This window comes from Schistocerca piceifrons, chromosome 8, assembly GCF_021461385.2.
Source record: "Schistocerca piceifrons isolate TAMUIC-IGC-003096 chromosome 8, iqSchPice1.1, whole genome shotgun sequence".
Lineage (NCBI taxonomy): Eukaryota > Metazoa > Arthropoda > Insecta > Orthoptera > Acrididae > Schistocerca > Schistocerca piceifrons.
This window is the reverse complement of record NC_060145.1, coordinates 110944756-110966253: the sequence shown is the minus strand read 5'-3', so window position 1 is coordinate 110966253 and position 21498 is coordinate 110944756. Positions and strand designations below refer to the sequence as shown.

Below are 21498 nucleotides of genomic sequence, written 5' to 3'. Positions count from 1 at the left end.
TTACCGAAAAATACTGGAAAATTAATCTGCATTGATATAGGTGTTGATCCACTGATGAATCCTTTGTGTGTTGTTGAGCGTTTATCTGAAAATGAAGAATTAGATAAAGTACAATGTTTTGCACTCAGTAGTCTATTCTATGTGTAGATAATTGATAAAACCAGAGTTGTGTCTGTTGGCATTGATAACTTAGACCTGAAGAAGCACAGCTATCACGTCGGACTCTGATAGCTAATTTAGAAATTAGGAAGAACTGGACAGCAGTTCACATCAGATTACTGAACAATGGGACAGTCTGTTATTTCGATCGCATCTCGGAAAGAAGTCGAACTTCTAGACGGACGGAAAGAGCAGGACATGGAAAGATTGTTAGAAGAGTACATGTGGTCACTTGATCTTCTTGGACCATTTCCTGCCATACCGCCAACTCAACATCATATGCCCAATAGGCCTATTTATAAGAAACCATACAGAGTTCTGCAGCATTTGCAGCCTGTCATAGAAGAATTTATAAACCAGCAACTTCAAGATGGGATCCTAGAAACTGGTAATAGACCCTGTTCTGCACCTGTTGTCAACATCCTTAAGAAATCACCAGATGACAGCAGAGCACACAGCAGTGGTCTCCCATCCGCGCCCCGCATGCGGCCCAAAGCAAGTATCAGTGCAGCCGGAGAAGTAAGCAGCTATCACACAACCAGAAAAAAAATCCATTAAATTCCGTTCATGTAAAGATATGATAAATTGAATATTTTCAAATTGAAACTTCTGCCACTCACTGCTATTCCCTCTTCCGTCCCCCATCCCCGGTTCCCTGAGCGGCTATTCTTAGTATTAAGTATATTATGTAAGTCTCAAAAATACTCGTCTGCTTCCAATGTGGTCCAGGTAAGCTAAAAGGTTGGACAACCCTGGCATATAGGTTCCGTTGTCACTACTATTATTTAAACCAGAAGACAAATTCAGATGTCTGCCCTATGACAAACACAACAGAAACCCAAGGTAATCTGGACCAGTGTTGTTATTTCACAACTATGGACCTATGAAGCAGGTGTCATCAATCAGAGGTAGCATCTGAGGATCGTCCGAAAACAGCATTCTCAAATCCCGTCGCTATCAATGATATCACAAGCCTTTTGCGAGGAAAAACATGTGAGGTTTTTAAGTGGCTTTCAGGTAATATATTGCAAAGATTAAAAGTGAAGCAATGCATGGTCTATTTAGATGAAGTAATTGTTTTCTCCAAGGATAAACTGGAGCATCTATAAGCAGCGTTTACATGATGCCCATTACTTCAGCCATATTATTGTCCAAAATTGTGTAGACGCTGATCTGTGACTTGTTGATTCCGTAAAAAATTGTCTGACACCCACAACAGTAAAGGAAGATCCAACTAGTAGTTTAACTAGATGGGTATTACATGTAAATAATTTCGATTCTGACGTAATATGTCATCCAGGTAGGTCGCACACAACAGCAGAGGGTCTTCCAACAAACCTTAAACATAATTTCAAATCATTTTTAAACTTTTCCTCGGTTACATGTTTAACGTCAAATATGAAAGACGGCATATCTTTTGTGGATCAATTAAACATTTGAAGCTGTTTTATACACGGGAGTTCGATTCCTTAAAGAAATGGTCGTTTACTGTTTTGTTTACTGTTTTGCTGCTAACAGCTGACAATGAATGACGTTCGTTACTGAGCCGCGCGGGATTAGCCGAGCGGTCTAAAGCGCTGCAGTCATAGACTGTGCAGCTGGTCCCGGCGGAGGTTCGAGTCCTCCCTCGGGCATGGGTGTGTGTGTGTGTGTGTGTGTTTGTTCGTAGGATGATTTAGTTTAAGTAGTGTGTAAGCTTAGGGACTGATGACCTTAGCAGTTAAGTCCCATAAGATTTCACACACATTTGAACATTTTTTGTTCGTTACTGAGTGTACGATGTCCGGCAGGTGAAGTCGTCGTCGTCAGCTCAGCCTGCGAAAGAGGAGGCTGAGAAGCAGGACGCGCAAGATGAGGAGCTGGTGGAGGAAGAGGAAGAAGACGAGAACGCCGTAAGGGGCAAGGACGGCGTCCGCTACGGCAGCTTCTGTGGCATCTGGCTGGCGCCGCAGTGGTTCCCTAACGCTATTCACATGGTACGTTTAGCCTCTCATAGCTCTGCTTGTTACCAGTATACAGAAATCCGCAGTTAGCAATGACAGGGGTAGAACTGGAACCCGGCCACACCTTCAGCAGTGTGCTGCTTGACACAGTCAGGTCTGTTAAATATTTGGGTGCAATGTTGCGAGGCGATATGATATGGGACGAGCACGTGAGGGCAGTAGTAGGTAAGGCGAATGGTCGACTTTGGTTTTTCAGAGAACTGTAGGGAAGTGTACCTCATCTATAAAGGAGACCGCATGTAGAACAGTAGAGTGAACATTCTCGAGTACCGCTCGAATGTTTGCGATCCCGATCAGGTCGGATTAAAAGAATACAACGAAGCAGTTCAGTGACGTGCTGCTAGATTTGTTATTGGTAGGTTCGATCGACATATGAGCATTGAGGAGATGGTTCGGGAACTCAAATGGGAATTCCTTGGGGGAAGGCGACGTTCGTTTCGCGAAACACTATAGAGAAGGTTTGGAGAACCGACATTTGAAGCTGACTGCAGAACGATCCTACTGCTGCCAACGTACATTCCACGTAAGGAACATAGACAGTCGTTTATACCTCACTCTATTTGCGACGGAACAGGAAAAGAAATAACTGTTGATGGTGTAAGGTACCCTGCACCATGCACCATTCGGTTTCTTGTGGGGTGCGTACGTAGATGCGGATGTGGATGCAAAACCGATCAAGCGCCTTAGTATGGAGGACGAACACGAACACCGTCGACAATATTTCGAAGGTTTTACACAGACATTTCCTGTGTATTTTGGTGTCATGGAGCATGGGTCTCCGGTGGCTGGTTAGAGAGTAATAATACAGGATGATTCAAAATAACTTTCCGAAATGCCATGGGACATTGACCACATAACATGGGCCAGTAATCACTTAGGAACCGGGGCCGCAAACGTCACGAGTCCGAAGCTTCACATTGAGTGTCCTTTCCAGCAGTGAGGTTGCGTTCTCGCTCGAGGGTGTGATGAATGTCCACAACGTACATGCGTAGGCGGATGTGAACCCACATGCTACACGTACAAATCCCTCACAACGCAAAAATACCCTTAACGTTTGGGCTGCCATTGTCGGAGACTGATTAATTGGATCGTACATTCTTCCATATCAACTTGATGGTCACATGTATCTCGTATTCTTGTGAGAGTTTCTGCCAGACATGCTGGATGATGCTCCCATTCCCATACTTCGCCGCATTCGATTTCAACACTACGGAGCCCCCGATTGTTTCAGCGCTCAGCTGAGGACACATCTGCAGACAACCTTTCTGGGCCACTGGATTGGCCACGGTGGGCAGTCGCATGGCTACCACGATCACCTGATCTGCTCCCAATCTTTTTTTTTTTCTTCCTTTGGGGTATTTGAATGGCCTTGTTTATCAAACATCTATTACATCGCTAGAGGACCGTGTGGGCAGGATTGTTGCAGCGTCGATGTCAGGCGTGTCTGTAGTGGGTGTCCATTTATAGAATGTGACTTAATAACTGGAATGCCATTTAAAAGCCAGAATGGCCTTTGCGAACCCTGGTTCATACCTTATTACCAATCTTGGTATGCTCTATGTGCCACATGAGTTTGTAAACTTTTTTGGTCACCCTGTATAGTTACGATTTTACACTTGATCCAGTGAACCCACACACAAAGTGCATAACAGCCAATTCTTGATCAGTAAACCTGTCCAAACCGCTGCGTATCACTGCTAATGTACAGCAAACGCTACTGGAAAAATGCAACCCGAGACAGAACTGAACACTGCTGAATGCTAGTTTCAGGACGAAGAGCAGATCTGACATTCTATTCTAGCTGGCTCCTAACAACTTCTTCCGATAATCTCTTCAACAACAAAACCGGAAAACCGTTCAAAGCCACTTGGCCAAAAGACCCACTCAACACCACTCTTCAAGTTTTCATAGAAACAAATGAAATTTACCGGTTTCAATTAAACCTCGTCGGCCACTGTAACAGAGTGGTTAGCCCGACAGACGGTCTTGCAGAGCACCCAGATACGATTCTCGGTACTGTCAGGGATTTTGACACGCTGGGAGAACTGATATGGGGTGCACTCAGACTCGTGAGGCCAACCCAGAAGCTGGTCGAATGATTAATAGCGAATCGAAGGTCAAGAAACCCCACAACGACCGGGAGAGCACTGTGCATTACCACATGCCCCTCCATTCCACGTCCATTGATGCCATAGGGAGAGGATGACATGGTGATCGGTTGGGCCCGATTGGCTCATCTAGGGTCAGAACGCGGAACTTTGGCTACCTGTCCTCAAACAAATCTCGTCTAGTCCGTCACTTTTTATCCAATACCACCAGCAATTATTGTCTCTGCAATCTGACATCAGGGCTCTGCCTATGCAGCTGGTACTCGCTGAATAAGTCCCACCACTCATCCAGAAAATCAGAGATGATACAATCACAATGCCATTCCCGTATGTGACAAAGCACTTCCGGATTCTTGGAGGCTTCCCATGTTTGGAAACTAACTTGGTTGATCACTAAGAACCGTTCAATGCCGGTTACAGAAACACCGCCTCCGCTCCAAGATCACGAGATTTCCCTACTTCCCTCCCAAATCCCTCCTGCATGACTGTCAGAAGGCTCCAAGTTTCAAAAACTACAAAATTGCTGCACGAAACTGATTTTACCTCCATGACCTTCAACCATTCAATCTCAGGAAGCGAATGCATTCACTGACCTTTTACTACTTTCACTAATACGATTACTTGGCAAAGTGCTGCTCCCTGCCAGGGCTGTTCCCAGTAGAACATATAAGAACCGTCTCATCGTAGGAAAATCACTAGCCCTTATGGCAGCTTAGCTGACCCATACCACAATCTCTTTAGAACAATTGTGAAAAAACTGACCCAGAACCTGCAGGCTAAATGACGCCCTCCCCGTTCTGCCATCAGATACCGGATACTGGCTCTGGCGTCCACAATAGACGAGAAATGAGTCCACCGGCGCCACCAGAAATAATAAGCTCACCAGACACAAAATACTGTTCAGTCACATTAATGTGACCACCAGTGAAAAGCCTGAATATCCACCTTTAGCAGCGTGAACTGCTGCTAGACAGCTACATCTACATCTAACTGATTACTCTGCTATTCACAATAAAGTGCCTGGCAGAGGGTTCAATGAACTACCTTCATGCTGTCTTTCTACCGTTCCACTCTCGAACGGCACGCGGGAAAAACGAGCACTTAAATTTTTCTGTGTGAGCCATGATTTCTTTTATTTTATCGTGATGATCATTTCTTCCTATGTAGGTGGGTGCCAAAAGCATGCTTTTCCAAACGGAGGAGAAAACTGGTGATTGAAATTTCATGAGAAGATCCCGTCGCAACGAAAAACGACTTTGTTTTAATGACTGCCACTGCAATTCACGTATCATGTCTGTGACACTATCTCCCCTATTTCGCGATAATACAAAACGAGCTGCCTTTCTTTGTATTTTTTCGATGTTATCCGTCAGTCCCACCTGATGCGGACAGCAGTACTCCAGAATAGGGCGGGTAAGCATGATAAAAGCAGTCTCTTTAGTAGACCTGTTGCACCTTCTAAGTGTTCTGCCAATGAATCGCAGTCTTTGGTTTGCTCTACCCAGAACATTATCTATGTGATCGTTCCAATTTACGTTATTTGTAATTGTAATCCCTAAGTACTTATTAAAATGTACAGCCTTCAGATTTGTGTGACTTATCACGTAATCTAACTTTAGCGGATTTCTTTTAGTACGCATGTGAATAACTTCACACTTCTTCAATTGCCACTTTTCGCACCATACAGATATCTAAATCATTTTCCAATTCGTTTTAGTCATCTGATGACTTTACAAGACGCTAAATGACAGCATCATCTGCAAACAATCTAAGACGGCTTCTCAGATTGTCTCCTATGTCGTTAATATAGATCAATAGAGGGCCTATAACACTTCCTTGGGCAACGCCGGATATTACTTCTGTTTTACTCCATGACTTTCCGTCTATTACTACGAACTGTGACCTTTCTGACAGGAAATCACGAATACAGTCGCACAGCTGAGGCTATACTCCGTAGGCACGCAGTTTGGTTAGAAGACGCTTGCGAGGAACGGTGTCGAAAGCCTTCTGGAAATCTAAAAATATGGAATCAATTTGACATCCCCTGTCGATAGCACCTATTACTTGATGAGTATAAAGAGCTATTTGTGTTTCACAAGAACGATATTTTCTGAAACCGTGCGGACTATTTGTGAATAAATCGTTTTCTTCGGGGTAATTAATAATGTTCGAACACAGTATATGTTCAAAAACCTTGCTGCAAATGGACGTTAGTGATATGAGCCTGTAATTCAGCGGATTACTCCTATTTCCCTTTTTGCGTATTGGTGTGACTTTAGCAATTTTCCAGTCATTACGTACGGATCTTTCTGTGAGCGAGTGGGTATATAATTGCTAAATATGGAGCTATTTTATCATCATACTCTGAGAGGAACCTGACTGATATACAATTTGGACCGGAGGCCTTGCCTTTATTAAGTGATTTAAGCTGCTTCGTTACTCCGAGGATATCTACTTCTATGTTTCTCATCATGGCAGTTGTTCTTGATTGGAATTCAGGAATATTTACTTCGTCTTCTTTGGTGAAGGATTTTCGGAAAACCGTGTTTAATAACTCTGCTTTAGTGGCACTGTCAACAGTGCCTTCACCGTTGTTATCGCGCAGTGAAGATATTGATTGCGTCTTGCCACTGGTTTGCTTTATGTATGGCCCGAATCTCTATAGGTTTTTTACCAGATTTCGAGACAGAATTTCGTTGTGGAAATTATTAAAATCATCTCGTATTGAAGTACAGGCCATATTTCGAACTTCTGTAAAACTTCGCCAATCTTGGGGGTATTGCGTTCTTTTGAATTTGGCATGCTTTTTTTCGTTGCTTCTGCAACAACGATCTGACCCGTTTTGTGTAACATGGGGGATCAGTACCATCACTTACTAATTTGTGTGGTATATATCTCTCAATTGCTGTCGATACTATCTCTTTGAAAACATTCCACAACTTTTCTACACTTACATGATCAGATCGGAAGGAGTGAAGACTGTCTCTTAAAAAGGCGTTAAGAGCATTTTATCAGCTTTTTTAAGTAGATATACTTTGCGTTTCTTTTTGATGGTTGTAGGTGTTACGGTATTCAGCCTAGCAGCACCTGCCTTGTGGTCGCTAATCCCTGTATTTGCTAAAAGGTCAAGTATGCTTTCGCAACCATTTACGCTTCGAGTGGACTCATGAACTAATTGTTCAAAATAATTTTCTGAGAAATCATTCAGTACAATTTCGGATGACGTTTTATGCCTGCCGCCGGCTTTAAACGTATAATTTTTCCAGCATATCGAGGGTAGATTCAAGTCACCACCGACTATAATTGTATGAGCGGGGTACTTATTTGAAATGAGACTCAAGTTTGCTTTGAACTGTTCAGCAACTACATCTTCTGAGTCTGGGGGTCGGTAAAACGATCCAATTAATAGTTTAGTCCGATTGTCAGGTATAACCTCTACCCATATTATTTCACACGAACTATCTACTTCAATTTCGCTACAAGGCAAACTACCTCTGACAGCAATAAATACTCCACCACCAACTGTATTTAATCTATCCTTTCTGAACACTGTTAGATTGTTTGAAAAAATTTCGGCTGAACTTATTTCTAGTTTTAGACAGCTCTCTGTACCTACAACTATTTGAGCTTCAGTGCTTTCTATAAGGGCTTGAAGCTCTGGTTCTATCCCAACACAGCTACGTCAATTTACAACTACAATACCAATCGTTTCTATAACTACCTCACTGTGTTTTACCTGCTCACTTTTAGACAGACGTCCCTTCTGTGGTTCCCTGAGGCCCTCTAACCTAAAAAAACCGCCCAGTCCCTTCCACACAGCCCACGCTACCCGTGTAGCCGCCTCCTGCGTGTAGTGGATTCCTGACCTATTAAACGGAACCCGGAATCCACCACCCGATGGCGCAATTCAAGGAATCTGCATCCCACACGGTCACAGAACAGCCTGAGCCTCTGATTCACTCGGCTCTGCACCAAAGGACCACAGTCGGTTCTATCGACGATGGTGCAGATGGTGAGCTCCGCCTTAATCTCTGAAGCAAGACTGGTAGTCTTTACCATTTCCGCTAGCCACCCGAAACCAGACAGAATCTGCTCCGAATCAAAACGACACACGTCATTGGTACCGACATGAACCACCACCTGCAGTTGGCTGCACCCTGTACTCTTCATGGCATCCGGAAGTACCCTTTCCACATCCGGAATGACTCCCCCCGGAATGCACACCGAGTGCACATTGGCTTCCTCTTCCTTGGCAGCCATGTTCCTAAGGGGCCCCATTACGCGCCTAATGTTGGAGCTTCCAGCTACCAGCAAACCCACCCTCTGTGAATGCCCAGACCTTGCGGGCCGAGAAGCTTCGTCTGGAACAGCGTGGACGACTGCATCCGGCTAAGAGATATCGTCAGCCACAGATAACACCCGAAACCTGTTCGTCAAACGAACTGGGGAGGCCCTACGATCGGCCCCTTGGAAAGTCCAGGCAGTACCCGTGGCGGCCACAGCAGTGGACCGATTGGAGAATACGTGGGACGTGCTCAACGTCCCTCGCATCCCCGCATTCGATACCCCAGAGTGACGCCCCTTGGCAGCAGCCTCAAGCTGTCTGAAGGAAGCCAAAGCTGCCTGGAGCTATGAGTGAAGGATCGCCAACTCAGCTCGCATCTGTACACAGCAATCACAGTTCCTATCCATTACTGCAGTCGCTTCTGTTTGAAGCTCGTAAAAATGTGTAACAAGCGAACGGTGTACTCGCCCTATTAGTAGCAGGAACTAGCGGTGCTGCTCTTACAGACGGTCTGTCACGTGCGCGAAGAGAGTCAGTGAGGTTCTGGAAGGTACCGAGAGGAATGTGTAGCCATGCCGACTTCAGTGCTGTGGCCGGCTGTGGTAGGTCTCCCAGTCGAGGATCCATGGCACGAACAGCCCTATCGAAGGGGGCCACAGGTTTTCGATTGGGTTTTAATTCAGGGATTTTACGGCCACCAACTGCATGTTGGGGTTGATATGGCCACCAAGGATAGATGCGTACTTGTGTTGATCCATTGTGCCTTCCAGAGGGACCAGATCACCCAGTGAATGCCACGAAAACATGCCCCGGGCTATATAACACTCCCTCATCCAGCGTCGACCCTTCGGACGATTGTTGCAGGGCTGTACACGCTGAAGGTCATTCATCTGTCCGATGGAACATATAACGTGATTCATCTGAAAGGGCCACCTCTCGCCGCTCAGTGGACGTCCTGTTGCGGTGTTGGCGTGCTAATTTCAGCCATCGCCGCCGATGAACAGTAGTCTGCATGGGTGCGTGAACCAGGTGCCTGCTACAAAGGCCCATATGTAGCAACATTCGCTGAAAGGTCATTAAGGACACGCTGTTGGTGGCCCCTTGTTCCATCTGGGCTTTCAGTTGCTCAGCACTTACATGTCTATTCGCCCGTACACATCTCTGCAGCCATTATGGCCAATGGCACACCATAGTTGCCTCGGCGGTGTTTTTTGATAGCGCCATTTTGTCATGCAGAGTATATTTTAACCACGGCGACAGGTGAGCAGCTTACAAACTTAGCCCTTTCGGAAATGCTTTCACCACTGACCCAAAAGCCAATGATCATGCCCTTTTGGGCGTCAGATAAATCGTTCCATTTCCACATTACGACAACGACTGCACTATTGTCTGCGTCCCCCGACACACTTTATCACTCTCCACTGCTAATGCTGCCACCTGCAATCTGTGAGTGGTTATTGCACGTTAACGACGAACATTGGCGGTGGTCACATTAATGTGACTGGACCGTGCATTAATTACCACATTCTAAAACTACATTGGTCGCTTTTAAGCAATGTAGGTAGTGTAGAACTGGTACCTGGCGGCCATGTGACGCTCCACTGCAGACGCAAATCATGGTAGTTCAAAAATGGTTCAAATGGTTCTGAGCACTATGGGACTTAACAGCGGAGGTCATCAGTGGTCAACTTAGAACTACTTAAACCTGAGTAACCTAAGAACATCACACACATCCATGCCCGAGGCAGGATTCGAACCTGCGACCGTAGCGGTCGCGCGGGTCCAGACTGAAGCGCCTAGAACCGCTCGGCCACTCCGGCCGGCAACTCATGGCAGTGAATCGGTGTCTACACACCAGTCGGTTCTATGGAGCAACGTGAGTCGACATGACGTGGAAATGTGATAGAATAACAGAAACGAGCTGTCGCGATTGGACGCATCTATGACCAGACCATGAATTAAGTTACTCAATTTTTTCAAGTTGAGTATCAGTGCGGAGTGTCCAACATTGTCTACAAGGAATAGGGTACCGCCCACAGCCGTATAACGCGGTGCAAGAACAGTATTCGTGAAACCTTCTTAAGACACAAAGGAATTAAAGACATTTTCCGCCAGTGGGCATTCGTATATATCAATGAGGTAAGTTGACCGGACTAGGATTCGAACCCAGATCTCCTGCTCACTACGTAGATGCGTTGACCACTACGCCATCCAGACGCAGTGACCACCACAATTGCTTGGACTACCCTAGAACGCCTCCTGCCAGACACAAATGCTCAACTTAAACCACACACTACGGATGTAGTGCCCCTGCTCATTATTCTCATTACTCGCGGCATATCGCCGATTCCCGCAAGAGTTCGAGCTTGGTGTGTATCTTCAGTGAAGGGATCATTTTCCGTCATCGCCTCAATTATATAGTAGTGCATGTTATTTCAGATGTGTCCGAAAGAACAGACGTCACATATTGAGAAGATCTGAAACGACAGGGACTGAAGAGTAGTGCGTCGCCTTGTCTCTGACAGTCGCTATTAAATCCAATAGGGACTGTTGCTGTCAGTGAATACAGACCCTTCTCAACCATCTTCCAGTCAAACATTCCGATGACAACTGTATGCAGTGGACTTTGGCGGTTAGTCGACTGGAGGGAGGTAGGTTGGTCCCAATGTTGCCTCTATTGAGATAATGCAAAGCGTCGAGAGTGCTGATGGCTCAGTGTAGCTTTTAACGCGCAGTGTGGGGGGGGGGGGGGGGGGGGTGTGGTTGAGGCCGGAAGTGTTCTGTGATGTTTTGGGGTGCATTTGGGTCAAGCATTGGGCCCCCTCATTCAGGTAAGCGCGCTCTGGACCCACAATCGTGCCGGCCGAAGTGGCCGTGCGGTTAAAGCCGCTGCAGTCTAGAACCGCAAGACAGCTACGGTCGCAGGTTCGAATCCTGCCTCGGGCATGGATGTTTGTGATGTCCTTAGGTTAGTTAGGTTTAACTAGTTCTAAGTTCTAGGGGACTAATGACCTCAGCAGTTGAGTCCCATAGTGCTCAGAGCCATTTGAACTTTTGACCCACAATGTTTACTCAACGTTCTCGGTGACCAAGTGTTACCATTAATTTCCATCTTCATGGTGAGTACGCTGTGGACACTCTCGACCGCGTACAAGACAACAGCCGTACTACAGGGCTGCAACCAGGCGTTCTTGGTTTGAGGGTCACTCAGGAACTTAAGTTACCTTTCCGCATCCAAAGATCACTCTTTTAAGACTAAAATGTGGCTACGACCAATGCTACGGGCTTCCTTTACCGTCGTAATTCACCGATACACACTGCAATTTCGGAGCTGCATCTAGCTGTCTGCAATCATGCTTTTGTACACAATTAAGTGCGTGGCTGAAGGTTCATCGAACCACCTTCAAGCTATTTCTTTATCGTTCTACTTTCGAAAAGTGCCCGGAAAAATGGAACTCCTAGTTCTTTCCGTGCGAGCTCTGATTTCTCTTATTTTATTACGATGGTCATTCCTCCCTATGTAGATAGTGGCCAACACAATACTTTCACACTCGGAGGAGAAAGTTTGTGACTGAAGTTTCGTGAGAAGGTCTTGCCCCAACGAAAAACGCATTTGTTTTAATACCTGCCACCCCCATTCGTGTTTCATATCCATGGCATCCTCTTCCTTGTTTCCCGATAATACAAAACGAACTGCCCTTCTTCGAACTTTCCCGGTGTTCTCCGTCGATCCTATCCGACGCGGATCCCACGTAGCACAGCAATACTCCAGAACAGGGCGGACAAGTGTGGTGTAAGCAGTCTCTTTAGTAGCCCTGCTGCGTTTTCTAAGTTTTTTGCCACTAAAGTGCAGTCTTTTGTTTGCTTTACACACAACATTATCTGTGTGATCATTCCAGTTTAAGTTACTCGTAACTGTAATCCCTAAGTATTTAATTGAATTTATAGCCTTTAGATTTATCGTGCAACCGAAATTTAGCATTTCTTTTAGTACTCATGTGGATAACCGCGCACTTTTCATTGTTTAGAGTCAGTTACAACTTTTTGCATCGTACAGATATCTTGTCTAAATAATTTTGCAATTTATTTGAATCGTCTGTGACTTTATAAGACGGTAAATGACAGCATCATCTGCAAACAATCTAAGAAGGCTACTCAAATTGTCTCCTAAATCGTTTATGTAGATCAGAAACGGCAGAGGACACGTAACACTTCCTTGGGGAACGCCAGATATTACTTCTGTTTTACTCGATGACTTTCCGCCAATTACTACGAACTGTGACATTTCATACAGGAGATCACGAATCCAACTGCGACGATACTCCACAGGCACGCAGTTTGGTTAGAAGTAGCTTGTGTGGGGAACGGTGTCAAAAGCCTTCAGCAAATCTAAAAATATGGAATCTATTAGATATCCTCTGTCAGTAGCACTCATTATTTACAGAGAATAAAGAGCTAATTTCACAAGAACGAACCAGTCCACGACGCGTGTAAGCTATGTTAACACCCTCTCCATTTCTTGTGTTTTAACTTTTGCTTGCTAGATGACGTAACTTTACACTCGACTTGGATGCCCCGTCTACTGTAACTATTTTAAACTTTTATTAAATCTCAAAAGTGCTTATAGCCGTTCATTGGGGAGGCATGCAATTTGAAATTTCGAAAATGTCAGAATACAGCTCTTCTTAAAGACGAAGCATGGCATAATTTTTAATCTATTCTATTGTACAGTTTTTATAATAATCATACACCCATTTTTCTCAAGGTGTCATTGGGCACATAACTGTTTAAATAGCCTGACTTCTACATTTTTACTCTTTGACATTACTTCCCTACAGTACAGAGTAGGTTATTTATTTTTCTCTACTTATACTGGCCGGCCGCGGTGGCCGTGCGGTTCTAGGCGCTACAGTCCGGAACCGCGGGAGTGCTACGGTCGCAGGTTCGAATCCTGCCTCGGGCATGGATGTGTGTGATGCCCTTAGGTTGGTTAGGTTTAAGTAGTTCTAAGTTCTAGGGGACTGATGACCTAAGATGTTAAGTCCCATAGTGCTCAGAGCCATTTGAACCATTTTTTTACTTATACTGTACATATATACGCTTTGTTTCTTCATCTCCTATAATGCAGAATATTTATATATCCAAGTTATTATGCATTAATAATGGAAGTTTCAGATCCAGATGGAAATGGCCTCATACGAAGATCAAAATTTTCCGTGAATGTAACAAGTTCTTATTAGCAACTGGAGCGGCTTTTCATTAATGACCTTGGACGGTTAGGACGGTTCAGGAGGTGTTGCATATTTTTATATTCGTCACAATCACATATATCGTCATATTCATCTATAAGGTCCCTCTTGATCAGGTTTGCCTTCACTGCTGCTGCACCCGTTCTGATGCGATTCAGGCTCTTCCTAATCTTCCATACCAAGCTCTCTCCGCTCGGCTTCTCTTGCAGTTTGCAGTGGAGGGTAGTCATTTGTAGACTCGGGAAGTTCTTCGGTGAGGAGTGTCTTAATGGATTTAAGTCTCTTAGCACAATAAGATTCTCCAAGTAAGGAGTGATGTTCATCGGAGATAAGCTTAAATTTCTCCGTTATGTTTACGCGCGGCTCTTTGGGACTTTGCGTTCCCAAATGCGGCCATATTTTACAGTTTACCGAGCGGAATGGGTTTCATGCAACCAGTTATTAGTCGGCCTATTTCATTCAAGCTTAAGTTAATAGTGAAACGGGGTGAATAGAAACAGTTTCCAATTTTTTAAAAAAACTGATCATTTTAAAAATAAATATTAAAATCAAAATTATATAGTATTGTGGGTAGTGTGTCTAGCTTTAAACTTATAATCAATTTTGAAACCTAGTGCATGGTTTTGAAGCATAAAAAGATAAAAACTTGGTGTTTCCATTCACTCTTTGGAGAGGGGTGAATAGCAGCAGCACTACTAACCTCATTATTTTTATTGTTTATTGGTCTTTGGGTTGAATAGGGATATTTCAAATCTGTTCTGGAACTATCCGACGAAGAAACAAAATTTAGCTGGTTCAAAACAGTTTTATTCGACATAACAAATTAAAAACATTGCATGAAAGTTTCTCATTATTTTCCAAATAATAGTTGTTGTATATCTAATTACTTTAGTGTTCAATTAAATTGATAAAAGTAGTTTGTTTGTTAGTACATTTAGAAAAAACATCGTGTTTGAAAATCCAGAAGTAACGAATGGCTGTCGAACAACATCTCCTTGACTAAAACATGTCTCATCTGTTAAAATAATGGTGTTTAATCGGTCTTGTCTTTTTTTATAAAAAAGAATCAACACAATCTTTGCCTTCTAAATAATAAATTTCATATGTATTGAATCTGAATGACTGATTGCTTTTTCCATATACACTATGTGATCAAAAGTATCCGGACACACCAAAACCATACGCTTTTCGTATTAGGTGCATTGTGCTGCCACCTACTGCCAGGTACTCCATATCAGCGAACTCAGTCGTCATTAGACATCGTGAGAGAGCAGAATGGGGCGCTCCGCGGAACTCACCGACTTCGAACGTCGTCAGGTGATTGGATGAAACGTGTCATACGTCTGTACGCGAGATTTACAAACTGCTAAACATCTCTAGGTCCACTGTTTCCGACGTAATAGTGAAGTGGAAACGTAAAGGGACACGTACAGCACAAAAGCGTACAGGCCGACCGCTTCTGTTGACTGACAGAGACCGCCGACAGTTGAAGAGGGTTATATGTGTAATAGGCAGACATCTATCCAGACCATCACACAGGAATTCCAAACTGCACCAGGATCCATTGCAAGTACTATGACAGTTAGGCAGGAGGTGAGAAAACTTGGACATCATGGTCGAGCGGCTGCTCATAAGCCACACATCACGCCTGTGAAAGCCAGTCGACGCCTCGCTTGGTGTAAGGAGCATAGACATTGGACGATTGAACAGTGGAAAAGCGTTGTGTGTCGTGACGAATCACGGTACACAATGTGGCGACCCGATGGCAGGGCGTGGGTCTGGCGAATGCCCGGTGAACGTAATCTGCCTGCGTTTGTGATGTCAACAGTAAAATTCGGAGGCGGTGGTGTTATGGTGTGGTTGCGTTTTTCATGGAGGTGGCTTGCACCCCTTATTGTTTAGCGTGGAACTATCACAGCACAGGCCTACATTGATGTTTTAAGTACCTTCTTGCTTCCCACTGTTGAAGTGCAATTCGGGGATGGCGACTGCATCTTTCAACACGATCGAGCACCTGTTCATAATTCACGGCCTATGGCGGAGTGGTTACACGACAATACCATCCCTGTAATGGACTGACCTGAACAGAATCTGAATCCCATAGAACACCTCTGAGAAGTTTCGGAACGCCGACTTCGTAACAGGCCTCACCGACCGACATCGATACCTCTCCTCAGTGCAGCACTCCGTGAAGAATGGGCTGCCATTCCTCAAGAAGCCTTCCAGCACGTGATTGAACGTATGCCTGCGAGAGTGGAAACTGTCATCAAGGCTAAGGATGGGCCAACACCTTATTGAATTCCAGCATTACCGATGGAGGGCGCCACGAACTTTTAAGTCTTATCAGCCAGGTGTCCGGATACTTTTGATCACATAGTGTACTTTATGCTGCGATTAATCCCCTGGATTCAGAACAGTGCCAGGTGGTTCTTCTATTCCGTCAAATTCATGGTCTTGTTTTGAAGCAACGAAGACGATTACCGTTTCCATTCATCCCGAAAGTTCCGAAAGCATAGCCCTAAATTTTCAGTTAGCCGAAACACAAATCATGTTAAGGTATACTTAAAAACTGAATTTTTGGTTAATGAAACGGAATTGTAAAATGCTTTCCACGTGTTCGAAGTACCACATCACAAATTAGATAGGTGCTTATAAAAAAGGTTCTTAGTAAGCAGATTGGTTCGTCGTAAGGTGAACAACCTCTGAAATTCATAACTTCCCTCTTACACTGGTTCACTACCAATGCAGACAAACAGAATTGTATATTATATTCCCGTTCGTCTTCCGAGACGGTAACACAGAACTTTTTTGGAAGTTTCGTTTCTGTTCACCCCTGTTAGCGACACATGTTTGTCATGTACAGATTTGGGCCCTACCATTATCAAGGTTAAAGCCGGTATTACTTAGTATTAGCTGATGTCTCCTGGGAGATGACAGTTTCTAGTCTGGTGAGTTTGTGCTACACTACGACATTATCGAATACGTACTGATGCTTGCTCATACCAGAAACATCTCAACACCCTTGCAGTGACGTACTGCGTGACCTGTGTTGTGGTTGCCCCAGTTCGCCCACTGTCTGCCGTACCACATGATACTGAAGATTCGCCGGCCGTTGTGGCCGAGCGGTTCTAGGCGCTTCAGTCTGGCACCGCACGACCGCAGTGGTCGCAGGTTCGAATCCTGCCTCGGGCATGGATGTGTGTGATGTCCTTAGGTTAGTTAGGTTTAAGTAGTTCTAAGTTCTAGGGGACTGATGACCTCAGATGTTAAGTCTCATAGTGCTCAGAACAATTTGAACCATTTTGATACTGGAGATTCATTTCTGTATAGCCCTCGTAGATAAACGAGTGAGATCCTGTTTCCATTTTGTGTTCCCAGGATCGCTTCCCAAAGTGCGTGGTGACGCCGGTGAAGACGTATGAGCACGTGACGGTGTACCGCTTCTACGCGAAGCCCAAACCACAGCGCTATAGCCTGGCTGAGGACGTGGTGAGGACGTCCGTCGAGACCGCCATCCAGGAAGTGGAGACTCGCGAGGCAGAGCCGCCGCCGGAACAATAAACAGTCTTTCTCTTCTCCACCGCTCACTCTCATTTCCTTATGTAATCCATAACCGAGAACCTTGCGAGAATCATCCATGACAAACCATTCGAACAGGTACGCAAATATGAGACGGGCGAAACACTCTCATACTTTAGTATGAATGTAAGAACTCCAATTCCAAATGAGGCAATTGCTGACAGACATGAATTTTTCCGCGCTATGAGTTTAATAAGTCACGATTACAAAATATTGCCGCAAATTGGTAGCCGATCTCGCGGAAAAGTACTTTGGGTTCCGGAGAAATGTAAACTGAAGTGCCAAGGATATTGGTACTCCTTCCTAATATAGTGTAGTGCCCCTGTGAGCACGCATAAATGCCGTAACACCACGTGGCAGGGACTCGACTAATGTCCGAAGGAGTGCTGGAGGAAATCGACTCCATGAATTCTGTATGGCTGCCCATAAATCCGTAAGAGTACGACGGCGTGGAGAGCTCTACTGAACAGCACGTTGCAAAGCATCCCAGATACGCTCAACAGTGTTCATGTCTGGGGAGTTTGGTGGCCAGCGGAAGTGTTTAAACTCAGAAGAGTGTTCCAGGAGCCTCGCTGGAAATTCTGGACGTGTGGGGTGTCGCATTGTCCTGCTGGAATTGCCCAAGTTGGGGGGTTGGGTTGTTCGGGGGAAGAGACCAAACTGCAAGGTCACCGGTCTCATCGGATTAGGGAAGGATGTCAGCCGTGCCCTTTCAGAGGAACCATCCGGGAATTTTCTTGGAGCAATTTAGGGAAATCATGGAAAACCTCAATCAGGATGGCCAGACACGAGATTGAAACGTCGTCCTCCCGAATGCGAGTCCAGTGTCAAACCACTGTGCCACCTCGCTCGGTAATTGACCAAGTCCGTCGGAATGCACAGTGGACATGAATGGGTGCAGGTGATCAGACAGGATGTTTATGTACGTGTGATCTGTCAGAGACGTATCTAGACGTATCAAGGGTCCCATATCACTCCAACTGCGCATGCCCCACACCATTACAGAGCCTCTACGAGCTTGAACTGTCCCCTGCTGACATGCAGGGTCTATGGATTCATGAGTCATCAACAGCCCAGTGTCGGTCTTGACGGGCCCAGGCGAGGCGTAAAGTTTTGTGTCGTGCAGTCATCGAGGGTACACGAGTGGGCCTCCGTTTCCGAAAGCCCGTACCGATGATGTTTCGTCGAACGTTTCGCACGCAGACACTCGTTGATGACCCAGCATTGAAAACTGCAGCAATTTGCGGAAGTGTTGCACTTTGTCACGTTGAACGCTTCTCTTCAGTCGCCGTTGGTTCCGTACTTGAAGTATTTTGTTCCGGCCGCAGCGATGTCGGAGATTTAATGTTTTACCGGATTCCTGATATTCACGTTATACTCGTGAAATGTTCGTACGGGAAAATCCCCACTTCATCGCTACCTCGGAGATGTGTCCCATCGCTCGTGCGCCGATTATAACGCCACGTTCCAACTCCCTGAATTCTTGATAATCTGCCATTGTAGCAGCAGTAACCGATCTAACAATTGTTGTCTTATATAGGCGTTGCTGACCACAGTGCCGTATTCTGCGTGTTTACATGTCTCTGTATTTGAATAAGCATGCCTATACCAGTTTCTTTGGCGCTGTAGTGCAGAAACATGTGAGATGATACTAAAACCTACTGTTTATCTTAGAATACGGACTGAAGAAAGGCAAGTATCGTATGTAGATTTACAGAAAGTTTTTGACGATGTTTAATGGATTATTCTCTTCTAAATGCCGAAGGCAGCAGGAGTACAGAGAACGAAATACTGTCTACAACTCGCACAGAAACCAGACTGCGGTGTAAAAGTCGAAGGTCATGGTAGGAAGCAGTAGTTGAGAAAGGAATGAGGGTTTTTTGTAGCCTATTCCGGGATATTATTCAGTTTTTATGTTGAGCAGGCTGTAAAGGGAACAAAGGAGGAATTTGGAGAGGAAATTAAAGTTTATTAAGACCAAATAAGAACCTCGAGGTTTGTTGACGACATCGTAATTCTGTCAAAAACAAGTTGCAATATGTGTGTAAGATGAACATCAATGAAAGTAAACAAGGACAATGGAATATAGACGAACCAAATCAGGCCAAGATGAAGGGCCGCGTGGGGTTAGCTGAGCGGTCTAAGGCGCTGCAGTCATGGACTGTGCGGCTGGTAGCGGCGGAGATTCGAGTCCTCCCTCGGGCATGGGTGTGTGTCTTTGTACTTACGATAATTTAGGTTAAGTAGTGCGTAAGCTTAGGACTGGTGACCTTAGCAGTTAAGTCCCATAAGATTTCACACACATTTGAACAAGATGAAGGAATGGTATTAGAAAATGAACGCTATTTGGACAGCAAAGTAAGTGCGGATGGCTAGAGAGGAAATTAAATTCAGGCTGGTAGTAGCAAGGAAATAATTTCTGAAAAAAAAAACAGATTAGTAACATATTATATAAATTTAAATGTTAGGAAGTCTTTTCTGAACGCATTTGTCTGGAGCGTAGCCTTGTATGTAAGTGAAACTTGGACGATAAAAAGTTCATGCAAAAGTAAAATAGAAGTTTCTGAAATTTGGTGCTGCAGCAGAATGCTGAATATTAAATGGGTTGATGGAATAAGTAATGAGGTGGTACTGAATCAAACTGGGGTACAAAGATAATTACAGCAGAATTATAATAAAAAAAGTGGTCCGTTGCTACGACAATTCCTGAGACATCAAGAAATTGTCAGTTTGATAATCGAAGGAAGTGTGGTGAGTAAAAATTGTTCAGCGAGACTAGGACTTGAATATAATAAGCAGGTTCAAACAGAATATAGAAACACTAAAAAAAAAGCAACACATTACCATGACTAATAGGGACTGAGAAAAGTATTGGCATTCAAAACAACTTGCAATCGTCTCGTAATAGGCAAATACAAGTCCATTATTGTTTCCAAGAGAATCATACACCATTCTTCCTGAAAAACAGTGGCAAGTCCAGGTAACAGTGATGGAGGCGGATTGCAGTCATGGACCCTTATCTCTAAAGGAGACCATTAAGGGTGAATAATGTTGAGATCTGCTGATTATGGTGCCCAGGAAAGATGCGACAGTTCATCCCCGTCCTCACAAAATCAGTCCTGGACGGTGCAAGCTGTGCGAGCAGGGACCCTGTCGTCTTGGAACACGGCATCAACACTGCGGAACAAGCTCCGTACCAGGGGATGGAGCTAATCAGCCAAAACGGCGGCAGTGTGACCTTGCAGAGTAACCATGGGGCCCATGGAATACCACGATATGGCTCCAAAAATCACCACCGATCCCCACCATGTTTCACAGTTTTGACATAAACTAGGTGTGGTGTGCGTACTGTAAGACCTTCAGTACACACACCATCAGATTATTTGACTTGTCGCTCTAACGAAGTTGGCGAGTGTCAGCAATAAGCCTCGTGATCTTATCGTGGCGTGTTTATCTTCTGCCGTTAGGTCAGGCGATAGAAATGCCACTTGGACGCTTAGAGTAGCAGATTGACAGTGACCAACTTTAAACAGAACTTTATTAATTTTCACACACATTTATTAAAATAATAACAAGCATAAAAATTACTTAACGTAGTTCAGGGTGCTATTTACAATTGACAATCTTAAGTTCCTTTGGTATTGGTACATTAATCTTATTCTCACATATATCTCCGATACTTGACAAAAGTGTCTATACATTTATCTTCATGGCTATGTATCGATGGCAATCTAAATGGTGCAATGTTGCGAGTGTGATCCGCGAGGAGAAAAAGTTAGCAGCAATCTCATTGGCTGCGTTACATATTAATACGCGGATCGGTGGAAGCAGAATCTGGTCCGTCTCTATGCCAGCGCCATCTCGTAATGCGGAGACGGACGAGCGCTGCGCCTGCGCTGTTGTGCTTAGCGGGGCGCGCTCTAGTGGGAAAGCTGTGTACGCGCTGACTACACGGGACTATGTACACAACACTAGGTCATGCGTTGGAAAACAGTATGAAACAAGACTCATCCAACCAAATGACTTTCTTCCATTGCTCCATAGTGTACGATTTGTAGTGTTGATACAATAGTTCCCTGTAACAGGCATTTGCATCAGTTACGAATGTTTTTGAT

At 44.7% G+C, this 21498-nt stretch overlaps 1 protein-coding gene across 1 annotated transcript in view; it reads left to right on the top strand.

Annotated features, from left to right (window-relative positions):
* LOC124712108 (galactose mutarotase-like) overlaps nucleotides 1-17365 on the top strand; it is a 170350-nt gene extending 152985 nt beyond the window's left edge. Inside the window, exon 9 of the mRNA XM_047242406.1 lies at nucleotides 17183-17365. Coding sequence (XP_047098362.1) covers nucleotides 17183-17365 — 183 coding nt within the window. The remainder of the gene's footprint in view (nucleotides 1-17182) is intronic.
* The last annotated feature ends 4133 nt before the right edge of the window (nucleotides 17366-21498 follow it).